The sequence below is a fragment of the Anser brachyrhynchus genome (genome assembly GCF_964034855.1).
Source record: "Anser brachyrhynchus genome assembly, chromosome: 2".
NCBI classification, from domain to species: domain Eukaryota; kingdom Metazoa; phylum Chordata; class Aves; order Anseriformes; family Anatidae; genus Anser; species Anser brachyrhynchus.
Genome location: NC_137695.1, coordinates 10,502,222 through 10,522,062, shown reverse-complemented (window position 1 = coordinate 10,522,062; position 19,841 = coordinate 10,502,222). Strand labels below are relative to the sequence as shown.

The 19,841-nt window shown below is 37.1% G+C and overlaps 1 protein-coding gene across 4 annotated transcripts in view; it reads left to right on the top strand.

Moving 5' to 3' along the window:
- Positions 1 to 19,841, top strand: part of PTPRN2 (protein tyrosine phosphatase receptor type N2) — a 645,529-nt gene that overhangs the window by 206,308 nt on the left and 419,380 nt on the right. For all 4 annotated transcript variants that reach the window (XM_080579571.1, XM_080579572.1, XM_080579573.1 and 1 more), the window contains one exon: positions 18,469 to 18,586. In XM_080579571.1, the coding sequence (XP_080435697.1) occupies positions 18,469 to 18,586 (118 nt within the window). The remainder of the gene's footprint in view (positions 1 to 18,468; positions 18,587 to 19,841) is intronic.

Here is a 19,841-nt window from a genome sequence, read left to right as displayed (position 1 = left end):
ACCATTCCGAAGGTAGACAAATGTAATTCTGGCATTGCCTGTACTGCCTGAATTCAGCATCTTTGTGCTTTTGCATTACAGTGCAGTGTCTGATGACATGATCACATGCTATATTTTTCTCCATAATCCATGCATCGTTTAGTGCAGGAGGAGAACCTCTTCTTTGGATCACCTGGGATCTGAAATAGCTCCATTTGCAAGCTGATAGTTTAAATTCCTAGCAACCCAGACATGCCTATATAACCACTGAGCTTATCTAAGGTCTTCTTTCTCAGAAAATAAATTAACCATTCAATCCCAAGAGCTAACCATGAAAAAGAAGAAAAATCAAGTCATGCATGATTTTTTATTTAAAAGCATTGCAGTTATTTATTGTTTTTTTACAATTTGAAGTCTCATTAATCTCTTATTATTTATTGACAGTATGGTATGAGCATGAGTGAATAGGATATTGTCATAAATACATTGCTGTCTATTTTATTTCTTTTGAAAACTGCAGTTTTTATTTACTGTCATGAAAAAGAAACAATTTCATGTCCAACTTGGACTGCCGAATGGAATACAAGAGCACGACCGCCTCGCTGGGAACATGTTAAATCAAAGTGGAGTATATTCCTGAATCGAGATTTCTAATAGGAAATTTAAATTGTTTTGAAACCCTAGTTACTGTGGATGCTGGAGGGAAGGAATGTGTTACTGTATCTACTTCTGAGCTGTATTTTGAGAGAGTCTGCATGAGTCGTCAAAGGTGCCTGTGTGAGATGTGACCTTTTCAGTTCGTATTTATTATGTCTTCCCAAATACACACAGTAGTTGTACAGTGCCTGTCAACATTACATTTGGTGAAACTGGTTCTCTGAAGGGATGAGTTCTCTTTCAATCCTTAAATACTCCCCTTCCAAAGCTGGTTCTAATAAAGGGGAAAAAAATGTGAAGAAAATTGTGAGAAGAGCAAGAAACTTAAACTTTCTTTTTCTCTTTTCTTTTCTAAAATCCTTCTATTATCCCATACATCTCCCTGTGATCTATTCTTTGTTATTTCACTTTGTTCTTCCGAGGGCTTTTGCTTTTAGTGAAGTGCAATTATCCCATCTCCAATAACACACCGTGCCTTTATGCTATGTTGTACATACAATGTGTAGGGCACCACACTTTCCAGAAGTGGCTCAGCACCAGCACCTGGTTGTTGCTGCCAGTACTGATCATGGAAGAAGGCATCAAAACACTTTCAGCCTTTCCAACACTTCTACCTCCTCTTCCTGACCTCGAAGGCTCTAATTAACATCCCCGTCTTCCCCCTCAAGCTCTCACTGGGATTGGGTCTACAGCAGGGTGAACATAAGGGAGCAGGATTGGAGCCAATGACAAGAAACACTGAAATGTTTAGTAAACCCATTGAAAACAAGAAAATATTTTGTAGAATAGCCCTGTTACTGGACTAAGGAGGTCCTCTAAGTTGCTGGTCAGCAGTCCATTGCATTTCACTGTTGTTTGAAAACCCATGTGTCATACATGGGTTGGGTGAAGAATTGTCTCAAAACTGAGTTAAATAGTCTCTTCTAAACTAAGTGGGGCATTCCTGTGAATCTCTATGAACAATTCAAAAAAATAAAATTGTTAACTGTAAATATGGGATATGAGTAGTGAGTAGCTATGAATGGCTTGGTTTTGGTTGCAAACAGGAAGATTTTGGAAACTAGCTTTTAACAAATGGTGGTCAGTAGTGTGAAAGCTTAGTACGCTTACCCGAATGCCTGAAGGGAATCCTATTGGACTAGGTCTGGGCTGTGTCATTGCAACTTTTCAGATTTTTCAGTTACGTCAGGCTATCAAAATCTTCAGCAAGCGTGCAGTTGGTCTTAATAATAAGTCCTTCCTAAATCCCCACTGAAAACATGGTTGCACTCATGTAGGCTGGATCTCATCTTGTCTAGCACAAGCTCATCTGTCTTACTGCTTTGCAGTGCTGCAGACAGGGGGAACAGCTCTGAGTACAAGTGGACTGTGATCCAGGCCTTTGGGAGATCCCATAATGTTTGCAATAAATCAAAATAAACTGGGCAGCTGCTCTGTTATGTCCTCCCATTACCCTGTATGTCTTGTTTGAAATGGCAGAAAGTCTTCTATGGATTGAGTGTTTTGGTAGGGAAACAAAAACAGCTTTCAGACCCCTCAGGTAGCCAGTCTGTATGATGGGAAAGCAGCTGGCTGGGGCTTGTCGAAGGCTGGAGTAGCTACAGAAGTGCTGAGGGAAGGAGGAAATATAGAGGAAGACAAATCCTTGATTTTGTGATTAGAGAGTGCAGCCTGTCCAGTGTGGTGCCAACAGGAGGGCCAGACCTACTTCTTTTAAAGTAACCCTTTCTGCTCTCCATGAACATCACAGGAGAATGGGAACAGTAATGTGCAGGCCAACATCGACAGCCCCATGACTTTCATCTTTTTATTTATCTTTTATTTATCCGTGAAAGAGTAACAATTGACCATCTGGGACATTCTTCGTAGTCCTCATAGGGGTGGTTCAAATGGGATCTGCGTGCAGATAAGTAAGCATCATCATCCGCATGTTGAATGCTTCTGTGGGCCTCACTGGTCTTCACGTTGCAGGGGCTTCACTCTATCGTGGCTATATGGGGTGGCAAAACCAGACTGCTCTTATTTTCTCATTTATGAATCAGCAGATAGCCCCGTTTTCTCTCTTGTTGAGCAACTGGAAAAAATAAATAAGCTTGAAAGTAAACATTCCTGGACTTCTTTTTTGTGTTCTGACTTTCTGCAAAAATTTCTGCAGGTGTAACAGCTGTATAATGTATAAATCATTATAAACAAGGCTTGAAAGGAACTTCACTGTTTATACTATAGCTTCCCTGCCTTTTAGCAGTGATGAAAACTGAAAATACCAGTGCATCCTGAATTCAAAGGATAAAAAAAAAAATAGATGAGAGATCATAAAGGGGTAACACGGTTCAGCTAGACTCAGCGTTTGGAATATTAAGCAGATTTGACCCATGCTGAGAAGAGTCTGAAGAGCAAATTCTTCTCAGCACCATCTCTTATGTCAGGACCCTGATTAACAAAGACATTTAAATAATGTCACTGCACTTCATACAATTTGAGCCTATTTTCTCTTTTGTATAGCTTGTGAATATAATTTTTTTTTTACTTGCCATATTTGACCTCTGTCTCCTAATAGTGGCAGGGAATGATACTTTGAATTATTATGCTGAATATAAATGTAAGCTTCAAAAAGTAACAAAGCTTTTGTTCCTTTCCTGATGAAAGCACAATTTTGCAGTTGCTTTAAATATTACAGCTCTAAGTCTGCTGTTGCTACTTCTACTAAGGTTTTCTCAGTGAATTCATTAAAAATGTCTGTTTTCATAGCCTGGCTTGTACAAATAAGAAGCGGGGATTTGAAAGTTCAGGGTAGATCTTGCTGTGCTTAAGCTGCAGCATTGTTACATATGCTGAACCTGTTTTTATGTTACTGGTGGGTAATAATGCAAGCTGAACTCTGAATTCCCTCATTAGAGGTTTAAGTCTCTAAGGCTAAAACTGAGGCTAAGTTTTGATATTTGTTAAGAGAATCCTGGGTGAATTAATATTTTCCTGGGAGCACACAGAATTTTGAAAGAACAATTCTAGAAAGATAAAGGTAAGTAAAAGCCACATGTGTTTTCCAGGCATGTGAAAATAATTTCAAGGGTCACTGGCTTCACAGTTGGAATTAACTACAGGGTAACAGAAAGAGGAAGAGGAGAAGGTGCCTGCTCTTCCATTTTCTTGTGCGATGGGGAGAACAATGATGCTGGGAAAACGTTCCTAATGAAATGATGTTTCTGGAAATACTGCCTTTTTCTCTTCATCATGTGATTTTATTTTTTCTTTTTCTTTTTGGAAACCATCTTAATTAGATCTGTTTCTAGACAGAAAAGTTACAGAGGAGAAATGAATGGACTAAATCTCTCTGCTCATCACACTGAATTGAGGGATTCAGGGAACAAAAAATTTACCATGATTATAATTTCAGCTTTAAAGTGGTTTTCTTCCTTTTTGTTTTTGGAAAAATGGAGATAAAACCACTGTTCATTTGATTAGTATACCTGGAAATGGAAGTAATTTTAGTAAGAACCTGTTCTTTCCGTACTAAGTATCTAAATCAGAGTTCACCAAAGTCTCTGTGCTATGTTTTGAGGTAGCCTGAGTTGTTGTGAGTGACTGCCAACTGTCCAGATGGAAACTGTAAATCAGGCAGCAGATGAATGTGGGATTGTCTCTGCAAAAAATAACATTTTTCAATTGTTTTGCAGATTAGGGACCTGTCATACTTCATCTCCATTATACAATCCTAAACATTTGTAGGGAGATACAGTGAGGAGAAGGAAGAATGAGATGACTAAACAGGAAATTGTATCTTATTTAGATTTCATTGAATTCCATACTATAAACAGGTCGCATTTCTTTCCTCAAGCCTTGTTCTAACCCTGATTAATTCATTGCACTTTGGAAACATTAAAAAGTCACCCAAATTATTCCAAATCATGGCCATCGGTTACAGTTGTATGGGATTAGAGCCACAAAGACTGAAAAGATAGTTACAGAGAATCATTTGTTGCTTCCAGCAGCTTCTCACTTCATTGTCAGAAAGCCAGAAGAATTGGCAAAAGGGCAGCTTTCCAGCACCTTCACACCTGGCTTTCAGCAAGTTTCAAACAAGAGGGCTGGAATCTTTCCTTCTATTAACTGAGATATCTTCAGGGTTGGTGTTTGAAGAGAGAGACTCTGCATTACAAGTTTGGAAGTGTTGTGTAATGTGTGATGCTTTTGCTGCTATTTAATGGCTGCCATGTAATCCATCTCTTCTGTAAAGCTCCAAAATATCCTGCTTTTGTTGCATTAAAATAACAATTTAACAAAGCGTACAGGAATTAGAGGAAAAAGAAGAGTGCATGCTTAAGCGTTTCTATAAGCTTTAGATATCAATGCATGTGGACATCAATTTAAATTATAAGAGAAGTGGCTTTGTTTTTTATTTATAATAAAAATATGCAGTAATGTAATAATCACATTTTCTAAATTCTCATAGAGCACAATAAACATCTTCCTACCAGCTACCACACACTGTCCCCAGGGATTTTACTAAATAGAGTAAAATTGCTGACTTAGGTTATTCATCTGACCTGTGTGTCTTTCAAATATAAGTATAAAGGATTAGAACTAGATTTTTTTTTTTTTTTTGGGGGGGGGGGTATTATTTTGTTTATTTATTTATTTTGGTGAATGTGCTTTGTTCAACAAGGGAATAAAAAGTAACAAAGTATCTCATAGTCCTTTTGTCTTCTGTTTTCCTGAATGTGTGCTTGAGCAGTCATTTTTTGCACACTGTCACAATCTAGGCTGTGTTTTCTTGTTTGCTTTTTAACTATTCCCATTTCAAAGCCAGTTTTCTATTCTAGGACAGTTAGTAGCCTGGCAGCTGTCAATAGGTGGAGACTAATTTATTTATTATTTTGACTGTGATGACTTTTTCTAACAATAAGCAGAAGATCATTATTTGAATCAATGTTTTTTTTCCATTTCACATTATATTTTATTAATGAATATCTCCCCAAGATTTCACCTACCATTAAAACATCATTTTTGTAGCAAGCTTTGCTGACTAATGTCTGTTTAATTAACATGTCCAGCAGCATTTGAGAGTAAAACAAGTGTAGGTTTTGCAAGAAAATGGCTGTTACAAAACCTGCTGGAAAATGAAGAAGCTGCAATGCTTTCCATGGAAAAACATTTCTCTAGGTTGTGCCATGTACCTAGGTGATAGGTACCTATTGAAAGGTACCTATTGATATACCTATTGATATTAGGTGCCTTTCAAGAGGTACCTAATGTGATCATAAAAACATCTCAAAAATAACTGCTTTTGGGTAGCACGTGGAAGACCACAGCAAAATATTTCAGTGCCAAAGGGAAATAAGCTAATGGCTCTTGTATGAAATGGCTATTTCATACAGATTATGCTGAAAAACTAGAATAATTTTCCTGTTTGGATTCATCTTAGTCATTTAGAGTAACTTTTCCTTTCTTTCTTCAACACCTCTTGTACATTGCATGCGTGTTTACACCACGTGTTTCTGAACAAGGATTTTAGAATTTGGACTGAGATCCAAACACACAAATTCTTCAAGGGCAAAGACTGCATCACTTGTCATCGATTCTGCCGAGCATTTAAGAAGAAGTGACATTTACTAGGGCTTGTTTTGAAGATTTATAAATGCAATATAGATTTGTCTAGAATAGCTGCTTCAATAAATGTTGTGCTGTAGCATGTAAGCATGGGCTTTACCACCAGCGGATTCACTAGCGGTTTGTCATCCAAGTAAAAATAAATATTCAATAAACAATTTATTAGGGATGTGAGTTCACTTCTGCTTCATTCCACTTGGAAGGACTTGACATCTGCTGTCTACATAGTGTTATTAAGGACACAAGGAAATGAAGACAAATTAAACGTGGAATTGTCAAAACTATATTAGGGAAACTTTCCCTGGCTAACAAAACTAATGCAAAGAATAATAGGAGAAGGATGTATGCATGAGGATGTTTGAGTAGTAGCAAGGGACAACTGAATCATAATACTTCAATAGAAGTTATTCTTTCCTGAATCTAACTTTTGTTTTAACAAAAGTGCTTTGCAATGCTCCAGTGGCATTTGAAGAACTTACACTGTAAGGAAATATAATTTACAACTATTAAGATGCTCATTTGCACTGCCACATTTGTGTAACTTGACTTTAATGCAAATGATGACAGGAGTAATAGAAACATTTCATATGGCTTCCCATTCCTGTTAGCAACACAAGGCCAGTTAGTGTGGGGAGAGCTGGAAAGGGCCAAATTTGGCTTTGTCAGTGCAGTAGTTACGTGAGTTCCCGTCCATCCCCATCCTGCGAAGCTCCATGCCACCCAAGGCTGTGCAGTGGCTGAGTGGTGGACGTGCTGGGTCCATCTGGCTGAATGTCCCCAGTAGTGCTGGAGGAGAAGCTCCCGTGTCCATCCATTGCTCCATGGTGTAGAAGTGCCTTGGCAGTGGTGACATCTTCTGAGTGCTGCCTGCGCTGTAGCACTTCTGCTGGACCATCTGAGGGATGATCTTACATAGCCTCAGCTGTAAGGTGGGATCACAACAAATACAAAACATTGTGCGCACACATAAAGTATAGCAACTTTGCTGTCAACATGACAGCAGTTTTTAAATACAGAATGGGTGAGGAAAGAGAAACTTGATTGTTTTTGACTACATATCAATTCGGCATAAGAGTGTCTGTGCTGTAGTCTTTGAATTTTGACCAATTTTAATGTATGTTCAAATAAATAAGATGATCAAAAATTATCTTCTTGAGAAACACTGAATACATTTAGATCTATATGCATCTTTTACAAGTATAAAAGATTCAAGGGCATGCCCTTATACTGTGTATAGGAAAAAGAATCAAACCTGACAAACTGCTAAGTATAATGTAATGTGCAAAGGACAGTCTTACGTGGTTGCCAGGACAGAATTATTCTGTTTTTATGTTTGAACCTTTGGCATTTAGTTAAGAAATAATTGACAGAAGGAAATATTTTCTTTCCTATGTCATCTAACATTAGTGGAGTAAAATCTATAAATGTAGTTTATCATATATATATAGAGAGAGAAGTCACTGGTGAGTAGGAATAGCATATTAACAATAGCTTGTTGAATTTGTGATGCCCCATGTTTATATCTTATTGGCTGTAGTAAGTAAAACAAATCAATCCCAGATTCCGGTTTACTCCTTGAAACAAGTAGTCATGAAGTGTAAAATAAAACAGTTGTTTCCCTAGGAAAAGAGAATATTCTTCTGTTTGCAGCTGCTAGCACAGTGTGAGGTGGTGAGAACGGAACACGAGTTGAAGGCTAGGTTTGTAGCAAGTAAATGAGTGAAACAGGACACTTTCAACTGTTTATTCACTCATTGCTCTTTCCTTTCCAACATTTGTTCCTTTGGGGGCAGTGATAGCAAACATTTTCTAGGCAGTTTTTCTGGGTTACAGATTTGGGGACCCAAACCACAAGCATTTTGGAATGAGAGAAGGGCAATTCTTTGTGTTTCCAGTCTTGTACTGGGAACAGCTAAGGAGGACTTCGTGGAGCTCTTGGACACCTTAACTCTCAAATACCTTTGCAGGGACATTTGTTCAGAATTTCATTACTAAGGAGCAGTTATCTGGTCAATGAAACACAGGTCTTATATTAAATAACAGTATGTTTTTAAAATATGTGCAATAGCTTGCTTTTTACTTTGCATCTTTTGTTGTGAATTAGCTTAAACTGCCATCACAGCAATCAGATTAATTGCTGCAGGTTTCATCTGTCATGACTGTTATAAACAGAGGGTAGCACTGCTGATAATTAAGGCTGCATTACATTTTCCAGTATTATTTATATGTGTTGGAGTAGTTTGTAGATGAATAGAATAATCAATATTCCCTTCTTATTACGTTTACACCTCTCTTAAAGAAGAATTAATATGCAGGTTTTGTTTTCTTAACGTGGGAGAAAAATACATGTGACATTTAACCAGGATACCCTGAGGAAGTGGAAAACAAGGCACATGAATGTTCCACCACATCAAAAGTATGGTAATAGGTAGTACTCAATTATCTAGAAATATATCACTATTTCTTAATGCTAGCAGCCCCTGATCAGAAGACTTATCTTCTGTAACAATACTAAGTGAAAGATAAATATGAGCTACACCACCAATGTTTTTGAAATGCTTTAATGTTATTGCTGTTTCACTTCATTGTTTGCTCCAAAGGAGGTTTGCTGCTTTGTATGCCATTCAGAAGTGCTGATGGACAAATTTCTGGAATTAATGGTATTTTTGAAAATGCATTCACTTTCTTGATTGTAGTTGCTAGTCCTTAAATAGTGGAAACACACCGAAGTGAAGAAAAAAAGCAACTACCTGCTGCTCAGTTAATGACACATCGCCACAGCTCCTGGTGGACCCCATTTTTCACACCGCTTCTTGTTTACGCCAGTGCAGCTCTGTGGTACCTGAAAGAGCTCGCAACGTACAGTACAACGTTAACCCCTGAAATTGTGCTGTGGTATATTCGTTTTGCAGATAGAGAAGTGAGTCACAGAGTTGGTGTCACGTCAAAAGTTTAAGGGTGGATTGGGAAGAAGGCAAAGGCTGTCAGTCCCCTGATGTCCATGCTGTTGGTCTCTGGTGTGGGTACAAGCACCATGTGGCTCCCTGCTGCTCCAGGCTACGTCTCAAAGTTCAGTCCTTGCCCAGAGCAAGTTCCCTCTGGTTCTTATGGAGAGCAGTGCAGTTAATGATAGACCCTGGTGGTATAATAGTAGAGCTACTTCAGGATATCCAGGTTGAGCATAGAACACACAAAGGAAAACCTTAAAATCAATGGGGTAAAATGGCTCCCAAGAAAGTTAAGATTGTTATATTCCCTCTGTATGTTTCAAGTCAGGGTTATTTCATCATGGCATGTTTGAGGCATTTTTTTAATGTCAAAGTTTCCAGTAAATGCCATTTAAATTTAGATTTATATAGTTGTATAAGTTGTATATTAATATATAAGATTGTTAGAAGAAAAAAATGATGAAGCTTTTTGTAGTGATGTATTGTGAACAGACATTAGCTAGAACTGTGTTCACAAAGATTGAAATTTTAGGGACTTTTAGTTCACATCTGATTGGTCTAGCTCTTCCACTGTAAATATTTTAGTTAATCCAAAAACTTATTCAGAAAATCACTCGGAGATTCGACAAAATTGCACTTATTAGTGGCATTGTGATAATATCAAATCACAGCTCATAAGCACTGCACATTTTAAGTATTCAGAGATCATCCCAAAAGGCAGGAAAGGAGCTAAAAGGAGCCAGAAATCAGAGTGCATGCATCTGACAGAGCACTGGTGTGAATCTGTGAATCAGCACTACATGAATTGTCCAAAAATGTTATTAAAGCTCAGTGAGGTATTAACTGTGGGAAACAAGGGAGAGAAAATGTACATCAGGTAGTAAACCATGTTGGTCAGAGCTTCTTATCCCAAACCTTTTTCATTGTTGGCTAAAGTAAGCTAAGTGATCTCATTTTTACCCATGGACATCAGCTAGATACATGGGCAGAGAATGCTCCTTAGCTGCCATGTGGTACAGTAATTTGTTAAAAGTAACTGGCTTGTAAATCAGAGGCCTAAGGTGCTCACGCCAAAAATGCCTAAATTAAAACATTTCTGACATCCAATGTGCAGTAAAGTGTATTGTATCCTCCGGTTCATTTGTTGGAAGGTCTAAACCCACAAAGCTTACGTGCACAAGAGAATAGAAAAGAAGATAATTCGAATAGTCTTCAGGCTGAAAATGCCACGTTGTCTTTCTGAGTTTCACAAACCCACATAGGGTTCATTTCTATACGTGGGGTGAATTCAAAATGAAACCTGAGGAACATTAATCAGCTTTTTTGGGGAGCAGTGTGACCTGCAGATTGCTTGTCTTTGCTTCAGGCAAGCCATCTTGGCTAACGCACTGTCCTGGAAACCCCCCGGCTTTCAGCCACCAAGGTCTTTGCAAGGTTCCTGAGGGAACCCTAACTTCTTCAACTGCCGTGTTTTTATTAATAACAATACCAACACTAACAATTATTGTTATTGCTGTTGTTATTGCTGTAGCAAGAGACTGTACAAATGCATGCAATATATGACCTCCTCCTGGAGGAATTTGGAGTCCAGGAGAAATGACTTAAAATTGAAAAATGGAGGATAAAGTTTCACACAAACTATATAGAGTTATGGAAGTTTCTTCTGCCTGTCATTTAAAATTATCAAAGATTTATCTTTTTCTCCTTTAATTTGCATTGGTCTTGATATAGGATAGTGTACAGTGAATAGGAGACTGAGGGCTCTTGCTAGAGAAAATGTTTCAAGTATGTCAGATTTTCCCGTTACACCCCATGAATATACTACAGAACCCTTTAGTCTGGTTCATACTAACATTCCCTCTATACTGTTGTACAAAGATATATACATTGGTCTTAAAGGCACATTAGAACCAAATGCCAAGATGCATTTGCAGCTGCAGATACTGCTGTAGTGCCCAATGTTGCACTCCCTTATATTGACTTCGCATGTGCAATTGCAAGCCCTCATCTGACAGCCAAAAATTGATTTTTCACAAACATCAGTGAGCGTTCAGCAGCTACATGAAATGGGGGTGAGAGCCACTATGTGGATCTGAAAGAACAGTTCTGCTCTGAGGCATTTAAAAATACATGAAGAACTGCAGATCTGAGATGAATTTGCTAATATATGTGTAACCTGTACAGCCACATAATTTTCTATACTTATTTAAGTGCCAGGACGCTTCTGACCAATTCTGCCTTGTTACAAGTGATGTTTTAATTCCCAGATTGAAGGCACTTCAAAAGTCCTTCCCCAGGAACTGTATTTTTCATGACAGTAAGGCTGTCATCCTACTGTTAGCATGAAATGAAATGGATAAAATGAAATGGGAAATAAGGCTGCTGATTTTATATGCATTGTTAACTACTATTTGGACAATATCTCCATTCTTTGCATTGTATGGTCTAGTATTACAACCAATTTCCACATATGAAAAAGATCTTGCATTATGAGATGGGTGAATGGAAGTTTAGAGTGGTGTAAGGCGTCTTGGAAAGGAATAATAATAAGAAAGAAAAAGGAAGGAGAAAGGAATAAAAAAAGCAAAACAGTATTTCAACAGAAAAAGGAAAGATCACTATTCTGTAATTTAATAGCAAACTGCAGAGGATGAATGTGGTAAAGGCAGCTGTTTCACAGTGTAGGACTAGAGTCAAGCTTTTGGGGGGTAAATCTGGAATACTCACGTGCTTTTTGATGTGCTTGTCAGCTAGCCCAGGTGGGTTCAAAGCTCACTGAAACAAGCAAAGCAGGCTCATGTTTATTTTAGTATCATGATTTTGGATGCATGTGAATGTTTCAAGGAGTTCATGGAAACTCCTTGAACTAACAGCATTGAGGAAATGTCGGCATAGTCCAGGGGCAGAAGGAAATGGTGGAATAGAAGATGCATCTTCACTCACCCTATATTAATTTGCTTATTTTTTGACAAGTATGTCACAGCCCGGCCATCACAGAGAGCCATTCAAGTTAAAGATATAGCTGACCATGAATTAATTCTAGGTTGAACATTAATATAAAATTGTAACCATGAAAGAAGTTCCCTTTTGCATATCTTCCTAAAATTCTTTTCTGTGAACAGAACCATCTGCTTTCAAAGTTGAGGGTCATCAGTTTGTGAAGAGGATTATATGACATAGTGGATAGCATGGGATTTATGTCAAGGATCGCAAAATCCTTTTCATGTATCCATTCTGTTCTAGTTTTTGGAAAGTAGTCTATTCTAGTTGGAAGTTAGATGACATATTTTACATTATCATATTATTCTTTTATTACTATCAGCTCTAGTGGCAGAAGAATCTTATGTAACACTTAGAAACTTTATCTTGTATAAACCAATTATTTGTAGCTGTCTACAAGAGATGAAATAAAGGTAAGGAAACATTGCATACTGAGTCCTGTGAGAGTATTTTATAATCTTCTTGGCAAATGAAGCACTCATTTGGCTTTTTCAAATAATAGAAATTCCAAAAAACTGAAGAGAAAAGCCTTCCCTCTACCTTCTGGGATAGTTACTTAGAGTAAATTAAAATCAGGGCTGTAAGAAGATCATGCTAGTAATTTAATTCTATGGAGATTATCACTTTTATGTATAATAAAACAATATATGAAAATTTGAAACTGTAATCCTTAGGCAGCCCTTTCATCTGTTCTTTCAAGTGGAAGCTTTTTGCCGTGTGAGTGAACTGCTGCTGAATTCAGTGACTGAAATTCTTGCACATTATAGAGAAGCTCCCACTAGAAGCTCCAAAAGAGGGCAAAAAACTCACCAGTGCAAACCTGGTACTCAGCACTACTGCAAGGGAATGCAAGAGAAAAGGGAAGGAAACAACAACAACAAAAAATAGTTTATAGTGAAAGCTGGTAGTGACCTTTACTGTGCAGAAGTGGGTTCAACTTCTCTATTATTATTTTTGCCATTAACCTACTGTTGCAACTTGTATCGCAAAATTTCTTTCAGAAGTATTTCTATTTTTCATTTACTCTAACGACATACATCAAGATTTTATCTTTGGTCTGCATTCTTAATTAGAAAAAACTGTAATTGAAAGAATGAATTTTAATACACACACCAACCTCAGTATTAAAGCTGCAATTTTGTCTTAGCCCTGAAATGTGAACATTACTGGGCATGTCCTTGAGATCTGAAAATGGAGGTCTGGGATGAGAACAAGTGCAGATCCTCTAGAGGATGTGGAAAGGCAGCCTGCAGAAAGCCACGTCTATACGTTGACCTGTCTGTTGTGAAAGCAGGGAAGAAAGCCAATCATTCCCAATTCTGCAGACATTCTGACAGCTCAAGTAGGCATTAACAATTTGCAACACATGGCATGGGGGGTGAAATTCTCTGAGCTCTACAACTGAGAGTTTCTTGGCTGAAATGAAGTAGCAGTTGAAGGTAGCTCAGAGAAAAACCTATTTTATCATATGCTGCACAAGGACAAAATGGATAATAAAACCAAAAAGTGGAAAAAATTAATGTCACAATTGAAAAATAATAATATGTTCTGGCTTCAAGTGTGAATACTTCTGAGGTTTTTTGGCCTTTTTATATGGGGATTTTCCTGACAAAGAAGGATCAGGTTTGAGTATATAGGTTTCTGCCAATATATAATAATCTCCTGTCACTTTGAATGGACTTGATATGTAAAAATCATTTTGTTGCCAAAATATTGATGCAGAACTAATCATTTTGGATTTGAAGTGGTACGAGAGCTGGAAGAGCCTCATCGTGTTAGGCTGTCAGGCACAGGTCTCATTAAAAGTGCTCCCAGATCCCTGTGCAGCCTGAGCATCCTTACGCAGGTTGGCTGCTTGGGAGTACAAGCAGGAAGATTTGCACGGCCAAATCCTCAGGTGCTGAGAGCTGTTAGTGCTGCAAAGGAGTTAAACCAAATTCTACTGATGTACACCAGAATGCTTTTGCTAAGTTAAAAAACTGTCATTCTCTTGCCTAGGCATTGGAAGGAATGAAGATTTTTTGTATCAGTAATTTTGTTTGTATCAATAACTCTGAGTTAGATTAAGTTAAGAGGGAGAAGTAGCAGATGAGTGTTTTCAACAGTTGCTAATTAATTTGCAGGCACTAAAGATGTGGTCAGGTACATAAGGAGAGGCATCAAGTTGCTTTAAGATGAAAAACAGACTCAAACCACAGGAAAGGATGCCGTTATGTAGAAAAATTCAACAGCCAAGAAAAGTAAAGACATGTTTGAATATTGATTATTTTTAGATATTTCTCTGTAATTGATATAGTGGCAAAGCCAGTGAAGCAAGGTAAAAATGAAATTATATGATACACGTGAAAAAAACTTTGACTTTACTTTTGGAGGCAGAAGCTATCTTTGCCAATGTGAATTTGTGAAAACTGTTTTCTTCACTATTTAACACTGCTTGCTTTCGATTTGATTTCAATTAATAAAATGATTATTAGACTCTCCGTTGACAAAGTGTTGAACATAATGGGGACCTAGACAATACTAATTTCATTATTATTTTTATACTTTTGGTAATTATAGTCATTGTGCAGTGGAAAGAAAAGATCCAGGAAGATCCCTGATGATAATATGGAAAGAGACCAGATCATATCTGGAGTAATTCCATTGGCTTTGATGTGCAGGTTGGGATTTATAAAAGTATTCATGTCTTGTATTTGCTGCCTCTACATGATCACAATTTTTTCACATACATTAAGGTTACAGAATTTCAATTTAGTAACCAAGAAAATAATTCGACTTTGGGCTCTGTCACCAAGAAGGGTTACTACTTGTGGGTAAGGTTTCTATCTATAGCTTTTTTTTTTTTTCATGGGGACTCACAACCATCAGTGCTGTTGAGCTGAGAGCAATTTTGTACCTGCATCATTTCAGTGGCCACCAGCCTCCTTCTCTTGCTCACGTCTCGGCATTGTCCGCTTGTGAGAACTCACCGGTAGGACGTGCAGGTGGGTAGCGATGCGGGGGTTCATAAGGCTGGGTGTCCCCCCGTACCACTCCCCGTTAGTGACGTGGAAGTAATGTGTGTACAAGAGCACCACTGTGATCCTGCTCAGCCAGTGGAGGCAAATTGTTATAATTGGGTGGTGAGCCGGGAGCTGGTGCTAGGTGTGATGCCGAAGACAAAGGGGACAGGAAATCACTGTACGGCGTCATGTGCTTCTTCCCAACCTTAATTTTGATTGCAGCTGTCAGCGTGGTATTATAATTCTTGAATGTGCTATTCTATTGAGCTCAGTGTGTGGGAGAGATGTTTTTTTGTAACTGAAACAATGCTGGAAAATGATTGGCAGAAGGTTGGCTTTAGAAACATTGCAGTTCTGGAGATAGTTGCATAAGGAGCAGCAGTGCTCACCAATTGCAGAGGGATTTCCTTGAACTAGATGATTTTGCATGCATTTTTCATCCACGTGTTGTTCTAAATCTTATCTGAGTTACAAGTGCTGGGAGATACAGTTGAGAAGGCACAATCCCTTAATTCTAGTTTCTTAAACTCTATAATAAATACTCTGTTTTTCTTTCCTCTGTTTGCTCTCTTTTAATGCCACAGTTATGTTCTTTTTCAGCTTTAAGTACTGTTTGCTTGTACTGGTTGGAAATGCATTTTGAGAAAATGTTAAAATTGTGCATCAGGAGAAAGAAAGTACACCCAAGTTAACAAAAGACACAGTTATGACTAGTGAGAATTGGGATTGCAATGCTTTGCTGTTCTTTTTTACCAAAAACATTATTTCATGGAGACATAAAGACCTACCTAACTATTGACGCCTCTGTCTGCTCCTGAATATATTGCTCAGGACTGAGAGAGATTAATTTCTTGTCTTTATGCAGATACTGCAGATGAACTCTTTCATGCTTTAATTTCAACAAAACTCTTGAGAGTGGCTCTGTGTGTTTTTCTTCAAACTTTTCAGTAATTACTGAATAATCTTTAGCATTTAATAGGGCTAGTATTGGCTTAGAGTTGCAAAGTGAAACTGTAGTGAATTCGGAAACAAAGAATAGTAGTTTTATAGCTATTCTAATTATATATGGAAGTTCTAATTATATATAAGAATTTCAGGTAAAGTACATATATATGTACTTTACCTGAACTTCTTTGTTGCACTTCTAAATCTGAATGTTATCACATTTCTTCTCCGGGATGAATTTTTAACATTAGTAGAAATGTGTAATGCTAGGCAACAGAGAAGTGAAGTGAAACATACATACATATAAATATATATATATCAACCTCCATGTAAAAATAATTTTAATAACACTACGCCAAAATAATCATAGGTGCGTGGTGACTCATTTTTGTGTATTCACATAAGAACTTGTTCTGAGCAGGCTTAGATTGAGATTTGTGAACTGATTTGAATCCATCTACTTACATGGCACATTTGAAAAGGTGAGATTTGCATTTGAAAAGGATGAATCAGATCTAAAAATATCTTGGAGATTCTTCCCCCTCCCAAGGGTCCGGAATCATCTACTGTAGCCATTAACATCTGACATGATTTCAGGTGAAGTGTTTCCTCAATAAACTTGAGTAATATTTTTATTTAAGAAAACAATAAAAAGGAACAAAAAGCAGGTGTCAAAGAACATTTCTGTTTGTTAAATCCCATGCATACTTACATTGGTTCTATCTTGTGTATTATTATTTTCATTACTGGAAAACAATGAAGTTTGTGTTGCAGTACATTTAAATCTTTCCAAAATCGGGACTTTTTTTTTTCCCCTAAAACTTGTCTAAATCCCAGACAACTGCACAGTCTGAATACTTCTTTGGCCTGTTTAATGTTACACCCAACTTCATAGAATCATAGAATCATTAAGGTTGGAAAAGACCTTCACCGAGGCTGAAAATTTGATAAATTCTGAAGTTATTTTTACTTCTGCATGCTCACAACTTTCTCCTTTGGCAGAATGGACAAATTTCCTATTTAAGCTTCTTTTTTTAAATCCAGGCTTAAGTAAACAGAGAATGAACACCACCTTAATACCCTGGAAAAATCTGGAGAATATAACCCTTTTTTTTAATAGCCTGCTGGATAAAGCACTCATCCAAGAAGTGAAATGGCCAAATTCTCGATTCTACTGAGACTGATGATGCTTTAGCTGCATCCTAAGAGAGTGCCTATACCAACACTTCTGTTGTTGACTGTGAATGGTGCTGAAGTTTATAGCATGTGCATGAAATAGTGACTGAGCCAGAAATTCCCCTTCTGAGGCTGGTTCTAACAACCAGATGCATCCCTTCCCATCTGCAGCTAGAGAGGATTTTTCTTTAGGCAGTTTCTTACAGGAAGATATTAGCAGGATCACCAAATCTGGAACTTTTATTAATATTCATTCAGGGTTTTTGTGGTGGTTTATTGCACGTGGCATAAAAGCATAAATTCTCTGCAATTATGTGATATTTAGTTATTAGATAATTACAGAGAATTGCATGGGCAAGTTCTATGAACTAAAGAGTTACTGCAACATCTAAAATCTACAAATCAGATAACAATTATGTTTGGAGTTATATCATTATTATAAGTATAATTACCATGAGATTGGCAGTGCATGTAATTAATAAGTAATCACTGGAATTTGCCTTCATAGTTGCACTTCCCCCTTGTTGTAAAGTTCTTTGTCACAACATTTAAGTATAAAGATAACATAAATTGACCCCCACATGGTTTAGATTAAAACACAAAGTACTTATTTCCTCTGCAATACCAGCTCCTTAATAGTGTAAAAGTGTAGTTTTATGGAGAGAGAGAAGAGAAGGGGCAATGTGGTGTAAATGGGGGAGAAGTGATGGAATCACCTGTGGGAAGCAACTATTAAATGAGTCCAGCATCCAGTTTTAAATCACTCTGTCTTTTAATAGCTAACTAGTGAGATAACTCTTCTCCATAGCTATTTCCAAAAAAAATATATATTTTTTTTAATTATTATTTTTTTATTATATATATATATATAAAAGTTTATTCGTAACTAGCTAAAATTCTGTTAGGAATCAGGTCTCTTTCAAAATCTCATGTCATCTATTGTTTTCCTTGCATTTTAGGAAAAGTTTGATTAATAAAATTTCTTACAGGAGAGAGGAACCTGTAGTTCACTGTTGGATTCACATTGAATAAAACTTTTTGTTTGGTTGTTTTTTTATATTGTTAATATAGGACATACTATTGCCAAACTTTAAAGTTACTAAGCAGTGTTTTGCTTCTTCGTTTGTTTGTTTCTCTTTTTCATTATTTATCAGGTTTTACCTGGAAAGATGATTATACACAGCATGTTATTGGTCAGGAACTGTCAAACATTCACAAAATCCACAACAGACACCCTGATATATTTGTGTCTGAAGCATCTGACACAGGAAGGTAAGTCTTCAATGGTGTTTCTGCTTGGTAGGTTTTGGGGAGCTTTTTCAAATGATGAGAAACGGATTGGTTCTGAAGCTGAATTAAATGCATCACTAAAACACTGTGTAGGTGACAAAAGGAAACCAGTTGTACAACAGCACTGGAAACATGGTTAGGAAAACAGCAGATAGAATGAATTAAAACCCCCAGTCCTGTTCTTATGATTATCTTATGATTATTAAAATCTTATGATTATTAAAAATGAGATTCTGGGCAACCATTAATATCTTCAAACTCTTATTCTTCCAATACACAGTTGTAACTGAAGGAAGATCCTTGCAGGATCTTATGGCAGAAAAGATTGGGACATTTCTGCCTGTACTTTACATTGTAGAAGCCATTTTTCTCGTGGCTTGATAGATACAAAGGGGCAGTTTAGCAGTTATTGAGGACAAGAAGACACAGCATCTGTAATTGTATAGAACAATATGGATGTTTTGCCTGTAAAGTTATCTTCCTACACAGACACATGTATAAATTTACTCTTTTACCTGTTATATTATGCCCCTACAGTCTTTAAGTGCAACCCAATCACACAGCCACCCAGAAGGAAATTTTAAAATGCATACAATTTTAGGAAATGTTAAAAATGGGGAATTTGGCTTTCTCCTACATGGTTTTATGAAAAACAATCTCAAAATCAGTGAAATTCATAGCAACTTCTTTTTGCTAGAAAACTTTCTTCATAGTGGAACAAAGCTCAAGATTCTAGCCTCAATGGCAATACATTGGTTGTTGGATCTTCGTATACTGAAAAGAAGATGAAAACATTTCTATGCTAGAATACTCTTTTTATGGAAAAAAAAAAAAAGCTCTGTAATTGAAAATGCCCAGCAGCTTCATCTGTGTTTACGTCAGTTTGTTTTGATTTAGTTTGTAGAATTTGACCCTGTATTTTGCATATATGCTGATTCTTTTAATGTAAAGGAAACAAAAGCATATCTTAAAGTTACAGTGCCATATACTTCAGGAGAGCAGTAAGGTATAAGTGTAACTTCTGAAAGAGACAGTAATCCATAATTTATCACAAAGCAGATAACAACACATGGTAGAATCCACAAATCTGTTCTCACTGCATAGAGGCACTAAATGCCATTATCGCGTGGATTACTCTCTATACATGGTATCAGAAATGATTTTGAATATCTTGGGGATTATTATTATTTTTTTATAATGGCTGTACCTATAACTTTTATTCATGAGACTAAGATAA